We start from the raw sequence: 20,179 nt of genomic DNA, 5'->3' as shown, positions 1-20,179 counted from the left end.
ACACATACCCCCCCCCCCCCCCCCACAGGAATGGCCAAATTTCGAGGGAGTGAAGCGGAGTGGCCTAGTGGTTAAAGCACTGGTCTTACAATTCAGAGGTGGTCAGTTCAAATCCAAATAAATAAAGGGGGTGTCATAGGCATAGCAGGCATGGATATCCTTCTCACAGAAACATCCAGGCATGGATATCCTTCTCACAAACATCCACATTTTGGATGTCTTCAACTGCTGTCGCAGGGACAGAGGCATAGCGAAGGAGGTCCTTCACCCATATTCTAACAAAAAAAAAAAAGACAAAAGTTTTTAAAGTTGTTTTTTTCAGGGTGGGAGGTGGTTAGTGACCACTGGGGGAGTCAGGGGAGGTCATCCCCGATTCCCTCCCGTGGTCATCTGGTCATTTAGGGCACATTTTTGTGGCTTGGTCGTAAAAAAAAAGGACCAAGTAAAGTCGGCCAAGTGTTCATCAGGGACGCCCTTCTTTTTTCCATTATCGCTTGAGGATGCCCCTCTGTTAGGCACGCCCCAGTCCCACCTTCGCTACACCTCCGACACGCCCCCGGGAACTCTGGTCGTCCCTGCGACGGAAAGCAGTTGGGGACGCCCAAAATCGGCTTTCGATTATGCTGATTTGGGCGACCCTGAGAGAAGGATGCCCATCTCCCGATTTGTGTCGGAAAATGGGCATCCTTCCCTTTCAAAAATAAGCTAGATGGTCTCCTATTCTGGTTCTCACTAATGCTCCAGGATACTCCTTAGTTGATTCTCAATCCTACAATCTTCTGTTTTTCTGTCTATTTTACTCCTTAACAATAACAACAACAACAAAAAGTACTCCTGTTCAATAAGTTACAAAATCTTTATTAGTGAAAACAAACCAGTGCATTAAAAGAATTACCAAATAGGATCCCTGCAACTCACTCACACTGCCATCCACACCAGACTTATACCCTGATCACATATGTAAATCCCACACAGAACATTGAACAAAAACCCTAAATTGCAGTTTCTTCAAGCCTCTGTGTATCACCAGAGCACAATCTCAAAAAAGATCAGTCAGTGAGCCCTAAAAAAACACAAGGCACACAAAACCCAGTTCTTAATAATCACAGCAAATATTGAACGTTACTGATCTTTGTATCCAACAAGTTCTCAAGTGAAGAAAAAAAAAACTCCACTGCAATATAAAGCCACTGTTCTTATCCCTGTGATAAAAAAAACCACAGGGAAACACTGGGAATTGCAGAGTCACACAAATCTTCTGTGATCCTCCTGCACACAGTCAAACCTTTAAATTAAAGGCAGCCAAAGAATGATTCAGGTCAGTGGGAGGCTTCCAGGGATAGGTAAATTAAACCCACATAGTTGGTGTACTCCAAAGTTCTCCAATGCAGCATTTCGTAGCTCTTCCTCAGGGGGAACCACCCCTAATCACCAACAGGACTAAGATCCAAGCATGGAATCCCAGCCCCGCCTCTAAGCTTCCTTACTCCTTAGCCATAACTAACTGATTGTATTATAAAGTGCGCTTACAGGGATTTTTCCCCATTTTTATCCTTATACTTTAATCTTTGTAACCTCCACTGATACTACAGCACTATTTCTAAATAGTATATATTATGGTTCTCCCTGGAGTGTGTACATATCATCAGCTGTCCATTTGATGGTACTTTGTACCGTGCTATTATGGGTTGTATTACTCAAAATTCTTCAATAAACTCTTTGAACTTGAAACAAAAAACAACTCATCATTCCATCGCACAGTCTGTGCCTGATTAAGAAAATAAGACTGAAACCTCTGTAACATTGTAGATCACATTCCCTTTTTGTACAGCAAATTGAGTAATTTTGAATGAAAAAGTGTTGAATGCTGTTTTCTATCTTTATGCCTCTTCAAGGGTGGAACTGCCCTGGAAACAGCATAAACAGATAACCCCAAGTATATTTTTAACTGGGTTCCCAATTTTAAATGTGCCTGAGGGAGAATTTAGGAGGTTATTTAAGGCCCAGGTGTTGGAAGGAAAGTGTCTTTATTTAAAACTCTTTTTTTCTGTCACCCATTAGGCAGGTTGAGCTCATGGAGAGAGGAGAGCTGCAGGTCTTGTGTGGGGAGGTCCCTGAGAACTACAGTGGTCTGGGGCAAAGGGGAAAAAAGAACACAGATTTTTATGCACAGTGGCAGGGCACTGGAATAACTCCCAATAGAGGGAAGTGGGTTGGTCCTGGCTGGACAAGAGATCCAGGAGAACTGATAGAGTATGAGACTGAAAGCTTAGAATCCTGTTGCCAAGTACAGTTATAGGATTGCAGCCAAGCTGGAAGGTGAAACCCCATGTGGAGTCAACTCAGCTGTGGGTATGAAAAAAAGGAGACCTCCAAGAGAAATGGGAATTAGAGGATTACTAAGTGTACAAAATAGGAAGAAAGTGTGCATGGAACAAATGGAGACTCAAACAGGAAATTTAAGGAGGAATTGTTAACTCAAACTGCCATTCAAGGAATTGTAAATATTTATTTATTTATTTGTGACATTTATATCCCACATTATCCCAAACAAGTTTGAGTTCAATGTGGCTTACAATAAACAGTATAGGATAAATGACAAAGATTATTAATGTATAAGAAAGTAATTTTTGTGAGAACTCAATTATACAATGCAATATCATAGAAGTACTTGGATAGCTATCAATATTTAACATTTAGAAAATCTATTATGCATGAGAAATTGTACATGAAGCATTGAGAAGGTTAATGGTAAATAAAGTAATAACCAATTCAGGTAGGAATTAGTTGTTTGAAATATGAAATATTGTTGGATTGTCTTCATTGAAGGTACTATACTGTATTTATTTTTTTTACCAACATTGTTCAGTAAAGTTAAAGTTCAATTACACAACTCAGTGTGCCGTGGATGTATTTCTTAACCTTCCCCTACTCAAGGTTAGAGGAGTCGGACCATGGAAGTGTGGACATTGAGAACATAGTTAGTCAGGGCCTTGGAGCCTTGCACAGCACTCTTGGGACCCATCAAATACAAAAAATATGTAACCCCAGAAAATGCTGCTGAAAAGGGGGGTTTAACTGGAGATTCCCATTACAGTTCCTTATAAACCCCATCCCTAATCATTCAGCACTTTACCTGGTGTATACTGTGGAAGAGATTCCAGTCATATTCCGACAGCTGGCTGGCTAAGTCTTTAGAGCTGATGAAATCGAGAGTATCACAGGTGCTCACAGTTGGCCCCAGCTGCTCAGGAAGAGGCCTCTACAAAAGAGGAGAGAATGTCTAAATGTAAATAACCTTGCTTTAAAGAGATACCACAGTAGAGAGTCTACAGTTCTTACTTTCACACAGAGAATATACTAATACTTTTTTAGGGAATCTAGCAATCTCCCCTTGTGAACTCCACTGTTATCAATAGCACCTCACCCGTTGCTCATTATTTTCTTGGCTTGGCACCCTTCATTTACACCACACCTCATAGGCCTTACATTCTTACTTTTCCCTGTGTTTCCTAAGATTTGTGCTTTTCCTTTGGCCCTACCTCATAATCACGGCACCCACTACTTCTAGGGTTTCCAACTGGCCAGTATTCAGCTGGCCTGGCCAGTTTTTGAAAGGCCAGGCCGGCTGCCAACAAATCCTTCAAACTGGCAATTGAAAAGCCGTCTTTTTGGTCTTTCAGTGATTCAAGGCTGATCTCCATGGCACAGCAAAGCTCAGTTGCCAGCTGACAGAAGCCTGCCTGCCCTGCCAATGTCCACTCTGACTTGGGCCACAGTCCGTTCGGCCAGCAGACCCTTCCTCCTGACCTCTTCCATCTCTCCCAACCCTCCTCCACACTACTGTGTGGTCTGTGTCTGACATTTTTATACTTGCTTGCTGCTTCCTAGTTCCTCCCTCTTCCTCCAGACTCCAGCAATGATTGACGCTCAAGGCTGCCTCTGCTGCTGTGGCCTGACTCGTAATATAACTTCCTGTTTCTGCACAGGCAGGTCGCAGCAGCACAGGCAACCTGTCAATCATTACTGGCATCCAGAATGGCCACAAGCACAGTCTGACAGCATAGCCACCATGCAATTTCTTTATTGCAGCACTTAAGTAGAGGAGTGTGGTAGACGTGTTAGTCCACTCTTAAGGTTATCAATAGAAATCAAACAAAATAAAACATGGAAAAGAAAATAAGATGATACCTTTTTTATTGGACATAACTTAATACATTTCTTGATTAGCTTTCGAAGGTTGCCCTTCTTCCTCAGATCGGAAATAAGCAAATGTGTTAGCTGACAGTGTATATAAGTGAAAACATTCAAGCATTACTATGACAGTCTGACAGGGTGGGAGGAGGGGGGTGGGTAGGAAGTATGCATGGGGACATCAAAGCATATCATTGATATTCTAACAGGATGGGTGTGGATAGGTGAGGGGAGGGTGATCAACAGAGACATACAGCTTTATGGTTTAACTCACAACTACTTCCACTTTAACAATGATATCTATCTGCAAATAATGGGCACTGCGATGGGCACCAGGACAGCACCCCAATATGCTAACCTTTTTATGGCTGAGCTGGAAGAGACATTTCTGAATACACACCAGACCAAACCTCTAAAATACTACCGGTACATCGATGACATTTTTATGATTTGGACGGAGGGTGAACAAACTCTGAAACAATTTTATTCTGCCTTCAATACATACCATCCTACAATCAGATTCAAATTGACTATTCCCCAGAAAAAGTCAATTTTTTGGACACCACGGTCTCAATCAGTGATGGCTGTATACAAACATCTATATACAAGAAACCCACAGACAGATGCAGCTACCTCCACAACTCCAGCTTCCATCCTTCACATACAAAAAGATCCATCATTTACAGCCAAGCCACAAGATACCACCGTATCTGCTCTGACCCAGGGGACAGAGACAGACACCTTAAAAGCCTGACTGAATCCTTCAAACAGAAAGGCTACAACCCCAAAATAATCTCCAAGAATATTGCCTCCTCCCTCAAAACACCCAGGGAGAATCTGCTACAGTACAAAAAGAAAAAATCCACAGACAGAATCCCGCTTATAGTGACATACAATCCCGAGCTGGAAAAACTGAGGAAAATCATAAGAGATCTACAACCTATACTCCAGGAGGATGAATTACTGAAAGAGATATTCCCATCCCCACCAGTACTGGCGTTCCGACAGCCACCCAATTTAAAACACAAGCTAATCAGAAGTAAACTTCCATCACAGACTGAAAAGGAACAGAAGGGCACACTTCCCTGTAATTTATCCAGTTGCAAACTATGCCAAAATATTTCACAGGACCCCAAAGTCATCCACAAAGGAAAGATATTCAACATAAAGGGATCTTTCACTTGCTCATCTTCCAATGTGGTATATATCATTCAGTGTAAAAAATGTAACTAAGGATGCTATATTGGAGAAACAGGCCAGATGCTTAAGTCAAGATTCAATTTACATAGACATCATATGAACAATACTGGTGCCAGCAGGGTTCCCACGCCTGTTGGTCAACATTTTACAGGACCAGGACACTGTACCAGTGACTTCACAGTGAGAATCCTGAAAGGTAACTTTAAAACCATACAAGAACATAAGACCTTTGAAGTCAGAATGATTGAATATTTTAACACCCAACAGAAAGGACTTAACAAGGATCTGGGGTTCCTAACCCATTATAAACCATAAAGCTGTATGTCTCTGTTGATCACCCTCCCCTCACCTATCCACACCCAACCTGTTAGAATATCAATGATATGCTTTGATGTCCCCATGCATATTTCCTACCCACCCCCCTCCTCCCACCCTGTCAGACTGTCATAGTAATGCTTGAATGTTTTCACTTATATACACTGTCAGCTAACACATTTGCTTATTTCCGATCTGAGGAAGAAGGGCAACCTTCGAAAGCTAATCAAGAAATGTATTAAGTTATGTCCAATAAAAAAGGTATCATCTTATTTTCTTTTCCATGTTTTATTTTGTTTGATTTCTATTTATTGCAGCACCAAACCAAAGGCAAGCTGGACATTGAGGGGAGGGGACCGGGAAAATGGACTAGTAGTGTAAAAAAATAAAATAAAAATAAGACAAGTGCAAACAAATGTGGGGTTTGGGAGGAAGGGAAGCAAGAGAGGACTCAGGGGAGGGAAATTCAAAATTGCCCCTCTGTCTCTTTCAACCATCAATTCTCTCTCTTTCTTCCCCACATAACATCACCCTTCTATCTCTCATCCTCCAGCATCCACTTTTGCCCATATCTCTCTCTGCCCCCACCATCCAGCATTGCTAATTTATCCCCCTCCAACAGTCCTGTCTCTCTCTTTCCCCCATCCCTCACCATGCAGCTTCCCTTCGCTTCCCTGTCGTTATCTGCCCAACTAGTTGAGTGCAAATGAAAAGAACCCATGTGTGGGGCCAGAGCCCTGTGCATGCCAATGTCAGTCTCCCTCCTCCTCCTCCTCCCTCCCAGAAACAGGAAATTACATCATGGGGAGGGAGGAGGAAGGTAGCCGGCAGAGGCCCACAAAAGGCTCTGGCTCCACACATGGGTTCTTTTTGTTTGCGCTCACCTAGTTGGGCAGACAGCAGCAGGAAAGGGAATAGAAGCATGCGGTTCCTATTTGGTGTTGCTGCTGAGGACTCAGGCAGAAGAGCAAGTGTGGCAGAAAAAGTACGGTAGCAGATGGAGCTGGGGAGGCTTAGCCTCCCCAAGCCTCTTCTGTGGGGCACCTATGGTGCCATTCACAACCAACCCAGATAAGAACAACTTGTTTGGAGGGGGCAATGCCCCTTCGCCTCCCCAACTACGCCCATGGAGAAGCAACTAACTTACAAAAATTGTTCTTCTTTCCTTTAAAAATTGGTCTATTGTTGTTCTAATTTTCTTAAACAGGAAAATAATTTCATGGAATGATTTGATTCCCCTCCCCCCATAACAATTAGATGATTGCCTTAGACACTAAGAGGGGCATGTTTTGATAAAACATCCAAGTCTAATTTTGGATATTTTGCCAAAAACATCCAACAATTGAGTGACAAACATAGCCATTTTTGATCCTTAGAAACGTCTACCTTTTTGGATCGAAAATTGCCTTTTTCTAGATGTTTGTGCTCAGTGAGGTTTTCTTTTGGGACCATTTTAGGAAAAAAAGACATCCAAGAGAAAAACACCCAAAAAACAGCCAGTAGAATGTCTAGAGTCCATCATTCTTAGTACACTTGCCAAACAGACATCCCAGCACTGCAGTGGACTTCACATAAAAACTCCCAGGTACACACCTCACCATGACCCCCTTATATTGATTGTATGGTGAGCTCTCCAGGAACAGAGAAAAACCTACTGTACCTCACTATATACCACTATGATAGCCCTCAAATATGTAAGTATTTAGTGGTTTTTGGAGGGCTCACACTTTCCACTATAAGTGTACCAGTTAGAGTGGGATATGGGCGCTTGGGTTCCCTTCTCTACAGTCTACTTCACCGACCACTAGGCTACTCCTGGGACCTGCTTGCTACTCTAACAAAAATGGCCATCATATTTGAAGCTATGTACTGTCACTATCACATCTTATGGGGGTGGAAAGGGGTCTGTGACTACTGGGGGTGGGAGGAGGGGGTTTTACCTTTTGTTTCTCAAGTGGTCATTTGTCATTTAGGGCACCTTTGGCCACTTATTCGTGATTGAAGAAACAGGTCTATCTAAAAAGTCTTAATTTTGGCCCCAGCCATTTTTGTGCTGTTTCATTATTGCATAAAATCATCAATCTTTTGGTGCCACACATATCCCACCCAAAACACACCCCCAATACGCCCCTTGAAATTTGGACAAACTGTGGAGAAAAATGTCTAACATCGGAGTGTTGAAAATCGCAACTTGGACATTTTTGAGAGAAAAATGTCCATCTACCACCTTATTACTTTTTTTTTTGTTTTGAGAATGAGCCTCTAAGTGTCACACTTCCATTTTGTCTCCATGTCACTAATTCACTAACCGGGTGAGGTACAGAAATTAGGGTCTATTTGTCATACTACCTTATAACTACAAGCCGTTAGTCTGCACTCCAGGAATAATACAACATGAAGCTGTAGACACCAGTAAGTTTCACCTCCAGCCCTGAACACAAAGACCCATGCAGCAAAAACCATTCCCCAGTGGTTAGGCTCTGTGAGTCTCAAGCTTACCAGTGTGTCAACTTCCTGTGCACCGCAGACAAACAGTCTCTCATTCAGTCCCAGTGCCGTGTATACTCCAATGGCATCCAGTTTCAGTGGAATTTTATCTACCAAGTACAGATCAGAGACAGACAGTGAATCAAAATGGATAGCAGTGTTTTGTTGAAATTTTTGAACTACATCAAGGTGGCCCTGCAGGTAATGTAAACTGAAAGAGCCCTTTGTCATCTTACCATACAATGTTAAGCTTTGTCTACAATTCTGTCTCCAACAGTACTGTACAAACTTACACACCATCTTTAGTTCTGATTCCTAATAATCATCACTGGACATCTTTGAGACTGACCATGGAGTCCACTTGTTAGCTGAGCCACAATCATAAGTTGCACATGGGACTATGGATCAAGAGTCAGAGCACATCTGCCAGTTGTTTCAGAATACCACCACTTCCTCATGAGGGTAGAGCCAAATTACTTACTGTGTAGTAGGATGTTCACTGTTCCAATTGCAGTTGCATAGCTATAATCAATTTACTTTGGTACTATGGACCATCTTTTTTTTTTAAACTTTTTATCATTATTCTATTGTACATAACTTGCTAAATACTGACTATCAATTTTGCTAAATACTAGCTATCAATTTTGTTGATGAACTGTGCCTGGATCTTTTCTCTACTTAATATAGTTAGCTTTTTAATTGGAAGAGGGACCCTTAACAGTCTATGTGCTCTGAGCATGAGAATGAAGAGCTACCAAGTAAATTATGGCCTTAGAAACCAACATTTTAACTATGTACTTGCCTCTGGACTGACACTCAGCCTCGATTAATGAGGGGGTGCCTACACCTGTAGCAGGTGCTTTCTGAAGACAGTAGTTCACTAGTCATAGAGATTGGTCATGTGACATGTGGTGCCCAGGAGAAAAAACTACTGCATGTTTGAGACTTCTGGGTCTGCAGCAGTTCCACATCTGTTCTCTATTTCCACACAGACAAAAGAGGGAACAACTTTGAAGGTGAGAATGGATAATTGGTAAACTGCTGTGTTCAGAATACACCTGTTATAGGAAAGGAACTTTGCTTTTTCTGAAGCTAAGCAGGCTCACCACATCACACAAGTTGGACACTCTAGCTGTCAACAGTGTTCACTATTTCTCAATAGTCTAAGTCTAATGAATCTATATTGCCTGAATCTTTTTTAAGATTACCAACTGGAGGACAAGCTGGGGTAATACCAGATTTTGCGCCAATAAAGAGCAACATATCTCACAAGACAACTCAATACCACATTTGAATGTATTCAATTTATCTTCTTGTCAGTTAATAGCTCATGAAGTCTCTATACTTTAATTGGGTCTTTCTTTTGTGCCTACTTCTGACTCTGATGCTTTTGACACGTGTTTATCTTCAACGATTCTTTTGACAATTGAAATTACTGTTACACTTTGGTGATGGAGTCATTTACTAGTGGAGAGTTTTTGTGGACCTATCAGTTGAAATCTACTTGGTCTCCTCACTGACCGACGTAATGATAGTAGGGGTACCATATGACTCCAGAAAAAGGAGGACAGATTGAGCCAGTCTGGGTTTTACTTCCACTGCTTTCAATGGAAGCAAAACTTGGACTGGATCAATGTGTCCTCCTTTTTCTGGAGCCATATGGTAACCCTAAATGATAGCAACGTTTGAAAAATGAGTGTTAACTGAATTACAAGTTGAAGCACAACAGTGCTAATAATTTATCTTTTCATCAATGCTGCTTTTTGAAGTCTTTATTCCAAGATCAAACCATCAAGGTACTACATGCAGACAAAGGCAGAGGTGTGGTTCTGTTGAATAATGAGATGTAATTGAAGGAAGCTTATCAACAACTTAGAGATACTACAACTTATGTATTACTGGATGAGGATCCTACTTGAGTCTTTCAGCAGCAAGTTCAAGAAATTGCTGGCTATGGCTAATACAGTGGATATTATTTCTTATAAAGAATATAAATCTCTTTACTATTCTTACCAAAAATACATAAGTTGAGTACTGAATCTCCTGGACATCCTTTTGTCTCCTGTCATGGCTCATTGTTTGAGAAACTGTTTTGTTTGTGTTTGTGACTGATTGGATATGAATTGCATTATAAAAGTATTGCACTGACCAGGAAAAGTTATTGAATGTTCTCATACACACTAAGCAACTGGATAAAATCTACTGCTCAAAGCTAAGTAACATCGTAATAATTTTTATATTTTGAAGAAAGACTTTGAGCGAGCTTTTCATTAGTAGGAGGCAGGGCGTGCTATGATGTCTATGAAGGCGTTTTTACATCTCAAATCCTAAGTCTTTGTATATACACCAAAAAACTGAGCACATTATATTTACATAAATTATTTATATGTTTTAGATGTTTTGGTTTTGATTTTGTTTGAATTAAATATAGTTTCTGGGTTGCATATATAAAGATTTATTGATGACATCTTTACCTGGCATGGCAACAGTGAGCAGTTGAGTCAATTTATTTCTTATTTAAACACCTATGACCAGAATTTGTTTTTTCACATCTTTTATTTCTACATCTCATATTCATTTGTTGGATATTGCTATTAAGTTTCAAGATGGTATACTTTCTACATCTGTCTTCAGAATGGAAGCAGACAGAAATACTTTGCTATATTATCAGAGCTTTCACCCTAAAGCTGTGCATGACACCATTCCTTTTGGTCAACTTTTACGTTTCAAAAGATTGTGTTCCTCTGACCAAGACTATCGCAGGCAAGGCCAGGATTTGATGACACGCTTTGAAGTGAGAGGTTACCCCTGAGGTGAACTGAAGAAAGCCTATAAAAGAAGTATTATTGTCATCGAGACTGGTTGGTTGGTTGTTTCTTCCTCATTCACATGAAACATCTTCTCCTCCACTTTGTGTTTTGCCTTATTCTTCAAGGGCTTTCCAGATACAAAGAATGTTATTTAAATATTAGAATATCTTGAATGTTCATCCTCTGTTTCATACGCTACTGAGGATTGCCTTTAAGTGGAATAGAAATCTAGGAGAGTTGCTATTGTCCAATCGGATGTATGCATTTGATACCTCGTTATCAGGGGGACACTCCTCTTGTGGTCATTGTATATATTGTTCTTATGCTCTGCAAGTTAAATTTATTTACATTCCTCAGTGACAAACGTTTCATTTTGAGAAGTAAAACGGATTGTGAATCCTCTCAAGTTGTATATATGTAATCTTCCAAATTTCCTCAAGGGAAGCAGATCTTAGATTGGCAACTTAAGTCATCATAACCTTAGCATGATGAACCTTGACCTGCTTTTATTATGCCAGTCATGCCTGGGTATAACAGAATGAGTTCAATGTAGCACCCAGCTGGAAATGGTAAACTTTGTCTCTTCACTCTTAGGTTTACTGGAGTAAAAAAAAAAAAAAGCTGGATGGACTTTCTAAAGGTCTGAGTCTGCTCCAGATAAAAGGGGTCCAATATCTTCCAATTCAAAATATGGAGAGTTGCTTCACTCTTATGGGTATTTGTCCTAGGGTAAACCTTGGTAAAACAACTGACTGATTAGGTGGAAGTCCCATATCACCTTAGGCAAGAATTAAGTGAAAATCTAGTATAATATGGATATGTCACTAAAGCTTGGAACTCACAGATTACTTGATCTGCTGTAATAAAAAAAAAAAAAAAAGACTTTCCAGGGGGCCTTTTTACTAAAGGACATTAAACCTCAACTCGAGCTTAGTGCATGAAGAACAGCATTTTGCAGTATTTTACCTATTAGCATATCTGTTTAATTTTGTACTTCTGTACCTTTTGAGTACTTGGGTCTGTGATGCAGTTAAGTAGGCTTAGATGCCTAGACAGCAGCTCTATGAGGTTAATTTTATAACAGGGGCCTAGTGAAGTGAGCAGGAAAGCTCCTGTTTTGGTGCTATTTTATAAAGTCACTTGGAGGGGCATAATCGAAAGGGATGCCCAACTTTTATTGAGGACGTCCTCGCAAAACGTCCCAATGGAGGGGCGGGGAAACCTGTATTATTGAAAAAGATGGGTGTCCATCTTTCATTTCGATAATGCGGTCGGGGAGGCCCAAATCTTGAAATTTTGGTTCTCCTTAGAGATGGTCAGCCTAGACTTGGTCGTTTCTGATTTTTGGCGATAATGGAAACCAAGGACGCCCATCTCAGAAACGACCAAATGCAAGCTTTTTGGTCATGGGAGGAGCCAGTATTTGTAGTGCATTGGTCCCCCTGACATGCCAGGACACCAAGCAGGCACCCTAGGGGGCACTGCAGTGGACTTCATAAATTGCTCCCAGGAACATAGCTCCCTTACCTTGTGTGCTAAACCCCCCACCCCCCCCCCTCCAAAACCCACTACCCACAACTGTACACCACTATTATAGCCATTATGGGTGAAGGGGGGCACCTAGATGTGGGTACAGTGGGTTTGTAGTGGGTTTTGGAAGGCTCACTGTTTCCTCCACAAACGTAACAGGTGGGGGGGATGGGCCTGGATCCACCTGCCTGAAATGTACTGCACCCACTAAAACTGCTCCAGGGACCTGCATATTGCTGTCATGGACCTGAGTATGACTTTGGATGTCCCTGCGACGGAAAACAGTTGGGGACGCCCAAAATCGGCTTTCGATTATACCGATTTGGACAACCCTGTGAAAAGGACGCCCATCTTCCGATTTGTGTCGAAAGATGGGCATCCTCTTTAGAAAATGAGCCTGATAGGCAACTACATGACTTTATAAAATACTAGTTTAAACCAGCAGCAATAGTGACTATATTCAAGGAAGGGACATTAATAGGCATATTTTCAAAGCACTTAGCCTTCCAAAGTTCCATAGAAACCTATGGAACTTTGGAAGGCTAAGTGCTTTGAAAATATGCCTCTATGTCTCCTCTGATTGGGCTCGGCCCAAACTCTGCCCCTGTGCTAGAGATGGGCAGCCAGAAAATTTTTGTTTCATGTTGTTTCTCATATCATTTAGGGGAATGTTTGGGGTGTTTTTGGAGATCACCCCCCCTTTTTTTGTTATCAATGGAGATGACACAAAACTAAAATTTTCAGGTCCCTCTCCACATGGCCCACCTCCCCTGCCAAGAGTTGACAACCCCCCATCTTCCCCACAGCCCTGTGACCTCTCTAACTCCATGTAAACTCCCCTGGACCTATCTGAATCCCTGATGGTCTAGTGGGGGGTCCACTAGGAAAGAAGTGATGCCAGTTTGCTCCTGCCCCTAACTGCAGCTGCATCCAATACGGTGACCACAACCTTTCACCATAATCATAAGAACATAAGAATAACCATAGTGGGTCAGACCAATGGTCCATCTAGCCCAGTATCCTGCTTCCAACACTGGCCAATTCAGGTCACAAGTACCTGGCAGAAATTCAAATAGTAGCAAGAATATTATAATGCCTCTGTATCTCTCCATGGTGCGACCTCACCTTGAGTAGTGCATTCAACTCTGGTCACCGTATCTCAAGAAAGATATAGCAGAATTAGAAAAGGTTCAAAGAAGAGCGACGAAAATGATAAAGGGGATGGAACTCCTCTCATATGAGGAAAGGCTTGGAAAAGAGACAACTGAGGGAAGATTAGATTGTCTACAAATTCTGAGTAGTGTAGAACAAGTAGAAGTGAATCTTTTTTTTTTTTTTTACTGATTCAAAAAGTACAAAGACTAGGGGACACTCAATGAAGTTACATGGAAATATTTTTGTTTTGGGATAATAGTGGGATACAAAAATGAATTAATAATAAATAATAATAATAATAATAGTAAATAAATAATTCTACCACATAGCATTTTCAGGATCCACTAGTGAATCACTAAGCATCCATCAGATTCAGTCTTTCCTATTCCCTACATTGAAAGAATTAATTATTTTAGATTCTCTCAGTCCTTTAGTTTCTTAATTACTCCACTGCAAATGTTATCCATTCTAGTAATAATCAGTAACTACATTCCTACTTACCTCCTGCTGAGTTCATCTTTAGCAGTATTTGATCTCCCTGCCAGCCATATTTGGCTTTGAGTGATGACATCACTTCCTGTACTGAAGCATTAACAGGCAGCAAGTAGGTGATGCACGAGTGATCTGGTGTGTAAATGTCATAGGGGACTGAAGACAGAAAAAAATACATGCCATTGATTCCATTGCAAGAAGATTGGCAATTTATACATTTCCAGTAGTATCTGGTTGATAGTCTGACAGTGACAAATCTGGTGTTACCTTTGTCCTGAGCCCTGATGACATAACTTTTGGTAGAAAGCCAGTCTTCCAGACCAGGGAACCAGCTTCCAGAGTTGCAAACCTGGAAATGCACAAGAAAGGGAAACCAGTAATCATTAAAGAGCACCACTGCTTGTGTAAAGATTCTAGGTACAGCAACAGTCCACATACACTTTATTAAAAAAAACAAAACTGCTGCTTAATGGAGATGCTGAAACAGGTTTGACTCAGTACATTTCACCATGACCACAAAGAGCTGCGTCATCATGGCTAACCCAAACATTGGATGAGTTGAAATGTGTGGTGTAAATGTTAACATACATTGCTACAATTCCCCAAACAGAAGAAACCACTTCACTACAACATGTTAATTTCACTACCACAGTGGTTCACAAACCTGGTCCTAGAGGCATCCCAGCCAGTCAGTTTTCCAGGATATCCACAATGAATATTCATGAGAGAGGTTTGCATGCACTGCTTCCACTGCATGCAAATCTCTCTCATGAAAATTCATTGTGGATATCCTGAAAACCTGACTGGCTGGGGTGCCTCTAAGACCAGGTTTGGGTACCACTGCACTGCTACATAAAAGAAATGCATACCACTGATTCCATATCACAATACTATGCTAATTTCACTGAACTTTTAGCATATCTGGTGAACTTGTGACCACTAAAACTGTGTAAGACTTTCAAAGAATGTGCTGTTTGTCCAGTAGCCTCAGAACTACCCAATTTTGAGTAGATAATCCCTTTTAAATCGTACTGCAATCAACTTTTATAAACTTGTAGAGACCCCTAGTGGCTACACCAGGTATAGGAAGTGACCATTTTATGCCATCCAGTATTTTCCAGAACTGGAAGAGTTCTCCTTAGCATGAGGTAATGGTAGAAGACCTCAAATTAGAGGGAAAACTGAATGGTATATAAATCAGTCCAAAGGCAGTTTCCAAATGCATTGGGCCATTTTGAGTCTTTGGCTGGCTACACCATTATACCACATGCTTTTTTTGTACTCCAGCTGGTTAAGGAAAAGGGAGTGGGACTTAATATACCGCCTTTCTGTGTTTACAATCAAAGCAGTTTATGCCAGGACACCACTATCAACTGAATATATTAAGAAGCCAGGAGCATAAGGAGGCCTCTGAAAGAAGGAGAAGAAAGAGTTCCTGATGATCCTGGAACAGTGATGTAGCCACCAGGACTTTGGGCTCAGCCTCCCCCCCCCCCCCCCCCCCCGAACTGCAGCACTCCTTTGCCTTTTCTGGCAGAGATGTCAAAGCCCTGTCAACCAAATAAATACAGTGCCAACATTTCCCTCCTCCTCGCTCTGCTTCCTTCCTGCAGAAATCTGCAGCATGCCTTCAGCCACTGACGCTGGGTCTTCTGCACATGCTCCGAGAAGTCCCAGCAACAGCAGCTCAAGGCACGCCGCTGACTTCTACAGGAAAGAAGCTGCATGGGGAGCAGCATCACTCTATTTATTTGGCTGGTAGGGTTTGGTATCCCCGCCAGCAAAGACATGTTTAGCATGTGCAGCGGGGGAGGGGGGGAAAGAATGTGTGTGTCGTCGTTGTCCCCCCATTCACCCCTGGGCATCTCCAAAATTGGAGGGCTGCTGACTACGCCTGTCCTGAAAAAAAAAAGATTCAGAGGGCAACCCCAGGAGCTGAGACAAGGAGGAAGAAGGTTCAAGAGAAGAGGTGCATGTTACCTGCATCTGTGTCCAATCTGCAAAAGCTGCAAGATATTCTGACTGATATAAAAAGTAGAGTGGATTCCTCTTTAGTTGGAAGAGTTCAAAATGGCATTTTTAATAAACTTTCCAGTTGATCCATTATTTAAAGACTTTTAGTAATCTTTAAGGGTTCAGAACAATACGGACTGTTGAGTTTTTGGAAATGGAAGCTGCCAGAACAGGGCAAATCAATTCAAGAGGAATCCACTCTACTTTTTATATCAATCAGAATACCTTGCAGGGCAGGCAATGTGGCGCAGAATAGCACCGGAGAAAGAGAGGCTTCTGCTGGCAGGGCTTGGGGGCCCCTGACAGCCAAATCAGAGCCTCTAAGGGGGGGCCTGGCGCTGGTGTTTTCTCTCTCCTGCTCCTGTTGGGACGCGATCACCCAGGTCCTGTCAGGAGCAGGAGAGAGCCAGACCCCAGCGCCAGGCCCCCCTTGGGTGGTGTGCTAATTTATCCTTTATATTACACATTTTGAACCTTTAAATGTTTTGATGTTACCTTCTGATAATTACTGTAAAGAAAAACATTATTAATCCACCTGGGTGGGGCCTTTTCATAAATACCTAGACTGTCTTTGTATAAATAAATCTGTATCTATAAAATTATTCCAGTGGTTTGCCTGTTTGGGACACCCCCTTCTGCATACTAATTTTATTAAAATGCAACAATGTCACGTCTGAAGCTGATTCTCCTACAGGCAATGTCATGTTTGAAGTTGGTTTTGATTTGTATGTACTTGTCTCAATGTAGGTGTGGCCTATCTTTGTGCTGAAGCCAGCACCATTACTGTTGCTATAAAATTGCTGAAGGAATTTGTAGAGGAGTGTGGTAGCCGTGTTAGTCCACTCTATATTGCTATATTGGAGAAACAGGCCAGATGCTTAAGACAAGATTCAATTTACATAGACATCATATGAACAATACTGGTGCCAGCAGGGTTCCCACGCCTGTTGGTCAACATTTTACAGGACCAGGACACTGTACCAGTGACTTCACAGTGAGAATCCTGAAAGGTAACTTTAAAACCATACAAGAACGTAAGACCTTTGAAGTCAGAATGATTGAATATTTTAACACCCAACAGAAAGGACTTAATAAGGATCTGGGGTTCCTAGCCCATTATAAACCATAAAGCTGTATGTCTCTGTTGATCACCCTCCCCTCACCTATCCACACCCATCCTGTTAGAATATCAATGATATGCTTTGATGTCCCCATGCATACTTCCTACCCACCCCCCTCCTCCCACCTTGTCAGACTGTCATAGTAATGCTTGAATGTTTTCACTTATATACACTGTCAGCTAGCACATTTGCTTATTTCCGATCTGAGGAAGAAGGGCAACCTTCGAAAGCTAATCAAGAAATGTATTAAGTTATGTCCAATAAAAAAGGTATCATCTTATTTTCTTTTCCATGTTTTATTTTGTTTGATTTCTATTGAAGGAATTTGGAAATAGATATGGGTTCCCAGCCACCCCTAGGGAAATCTATATTAATGTAATTTGTATAAGTTGGATTTATATATTTGTACTAATTGAAATTGTTTTTATCTTCTGGCATTGTCTCCCTCCATTTTTAGTTTTTTTGTTTCAACTCATTGTGGTTCTTTAACAGAAACAGATGGGGGAGTTTGAGGAAACTGTACAGACAGAAATTGCAGGCTGACAAGATGGTATGCACACTATAAATTAATGTAATCGTAAATGAAGAGTGTGAGTATGTAAAGTATATCGTGCATTTTTCAGGATAAGTGAGAACTAAAGCTGATTCTACTACAGGCAGCATAGTAAAGGAAATTGTCAAGGAACTTTTTCATCCAGTGACTTACAAATGATGAAAGAGAACTGTAAGACATACAGATCCAGTAGAACTGATCGAACAGAACTTTTATTCCATTTCAGCCACTGGAATGGTACAAGGTTTCATCAGGACACTAAGAGACTGAGAAAAGGATAATAACAGCAGAAAGCTTGCTAAAATGTGTGCAGAGACTGACCTGTGGCCTGTAAGTATGAGATCCACATGTAATCAAAGACCTAGCTGATGTGTTTTAACTAATTATATGTTTTTAAACTTTTGGAGAACCTTCATTTACCATTTATTGAGGCCTTTCATTCACAATTTATCCTAAAAAAAAAAAAAAAAAAGAGGAGGGGTGACTTCCCAAACCCACTGTGTGTGACAGATGCATCCATGCAAGTCTCCACTAAAACTTTGCTGGGAAGGCCCATACCTAAATACCAAGGCCCAACATGGATCCGCATATTTTACACACAGACCAAAGAGTAGGGTGGGTTGGCTTTTCCAAAGTCACAAGGGAGAAGTACTAATTCTTATGCATGATCTTTTGCTGAAACTACACCAAAAGACTCAACACAGTGGCTGTGTTTCGGCGCATGGGCACCTGCCTCAGGAGTCTCAAGCCCAGGTGCTGATAGACAAACATCCTTAGATCTTTCAGTACAGGAAGAGATCACTACTACATACCAGAAATAGCCCCGCCAGGCAGCTTGGTGGGGCTATTCCCAGTTTGTAAGATGTTTCTCTCTGTTAGCACCTGGGCTTGAAACTCCTGAGGCAGGTGCCCATGCACCGAAACACAGTCACTGTGCTAATAAAAGATCACACATAAGAATTATCGCATCTCTCTTGTGTCCTTTGAAAGAGCCAACCCACCCTTCTCTTTGGTCCGTGTGTGCTACGATTGTAGGGATACAGCATTCTTCCAAGTCTTGTGTTCATTCTCTCCACATATTTTACAGCATCATGACATTCTCCTTATTAGCTATCAGAAGGAACTGAACCACCCAGGATGCTAGCCTGAGCTATTTCATCTCTTTACTGTTGCCAAATCTACTGAGGTAAGGTGAAGTGCTAGCAACTTCATCCCCACAGAAAGAAATCCTTATCATCTACAGCCAGACCTAAGGTAAACTCATGCTTTGAGCCTTATGTCCTTTATTTTTACTCACGTCAAGGGACTCTCTCCTTGTTCTTTCTCTTCTCTAGCTACAGTGAGACCTAGCACAAGTGCAGTGAAGAAGAGAAGATATATTCTGCTGATCTGGCTAGGGGCCACAGCTAATGCAAAAGATGGTGGTGCCTCATGAGTAAAACCCAACCACTTTCCTTACTCATAAGCTGAAATTTCTGGATTAGAAATGGAATCCTGAACTTGATAGCGTGACATATTCTAACATGACCACCCAAACCTCTACACTTCTGCTAGTGATACTGCCTGAAGATGTCTGGAGAAAACCAGTTTGCACTTCTCAAAGTCTTGCCTAGGAGAACATGAGATAAGAGCTCTTGAAAGTGAAAGGTATATTTGCCTATTACTCTAGGAGTGGTAAACTAGGTTGGTAAACTTAAATGTATCAGAATGCTCACGTACGAAAAAGCAGTATGGGTATAATGATGAAGTGTTTTAGTAGGAAAGTAGGTGACTAATAGACATTGAAATGAAAGATTTGACCAAGATTCTTGAAATAAGAATCTTTAGACAAGAGGATGGAATTGTAAATGAGAATTTAGACTCCAGTTTTCTAAAGGTTAATTTGTGAGCTAGAAGTGCCTGAATAAATAGAGAAATGGATCATAGAGAAATTGTTCTCAGTTTAAGTCAGCAAAGAACCAACCTCAATGTTAATGATAAAAGTACTTGAAGAGAGGAAAGCATGTATGTCATGGGAAGAACTGCATTTCACCTTTTCTTACAGCCTGAAAGGAAAAAGTGATAATATGGGAATGCTTGTAATTAATTGTGATGAATACAATGTGTCTTTTGTCTGAAAAAAAATATATATATAAACAACTTTTGACTCTGTGGGGTCCTTTTACTAAGGTGTGCTAACATATTTAGCATGCGCTAACAATTAAAATGTGCTAAATTGTGTGCAGCCTATTGTATATCTATGGATTGCATAGCATTTAACGCATACTAATTCATTAATGCACATTAAATCTGTTAGCGTGCCTTAGTAA

The 20,179-nt window shown here is 41.2% G+C and overlaps 1 protein-coding gene across 1 annotated transcript in view; it reads right to left on the bottom strand.

The window, feature by feature from the left end:
* Nucleotides 1-20,179, bottom strand: part of RAPGEF3 (Rap guanine nucleotide exchange factor 3) — a 270,982-nt gene that overhangs the window by 54,565 nt on the left and 196,238 nt on the right. The window contains exons 16-19 of the mRNA XM_030198304.1: nucleotides 14,451-14,532; nucleotides 14,193-14,339; nucleotides 8,209-8,306; nucleotides 3,137-3,262 (exon numbers count right to left, since the gene is read on the bottom strand). Coding sequence (XP_030054164.1) covers nucleotides 3,137-3,262; nucleotides 8,209-8,306; nucleotides 14,193-14,339; nucleotides 14,451-14,532 — 453 coding nt within the window. The remainder of the gene's footprint in view (nucleotides 1-3,136; nucleotides 3,263-8,208; nucleotides 8,307-14,192; nucleotides 14,340-14,450; nucleotides 14,533-20,179) is intronic.

The sequence above is a fragment of the Microcaecilia unicolor genome, chromosome 3 (assembly GCF_901765095.1).
Source record: "Microcaecilia unicolor chromosome 3, aMicUni1.1, whole genome shotgun sequence".
Classification (NCBI taxonomy): domain Eukaryota; kingdom Metazoa; phylum Chordata; class Amphibia; order Gymnophiona; family Siphonopidae; genus Microcaecilia; species Microcaecilia unicolor.
This window is presented reverse-complemented; position numbering and strand designations above follow the sequence as displayed.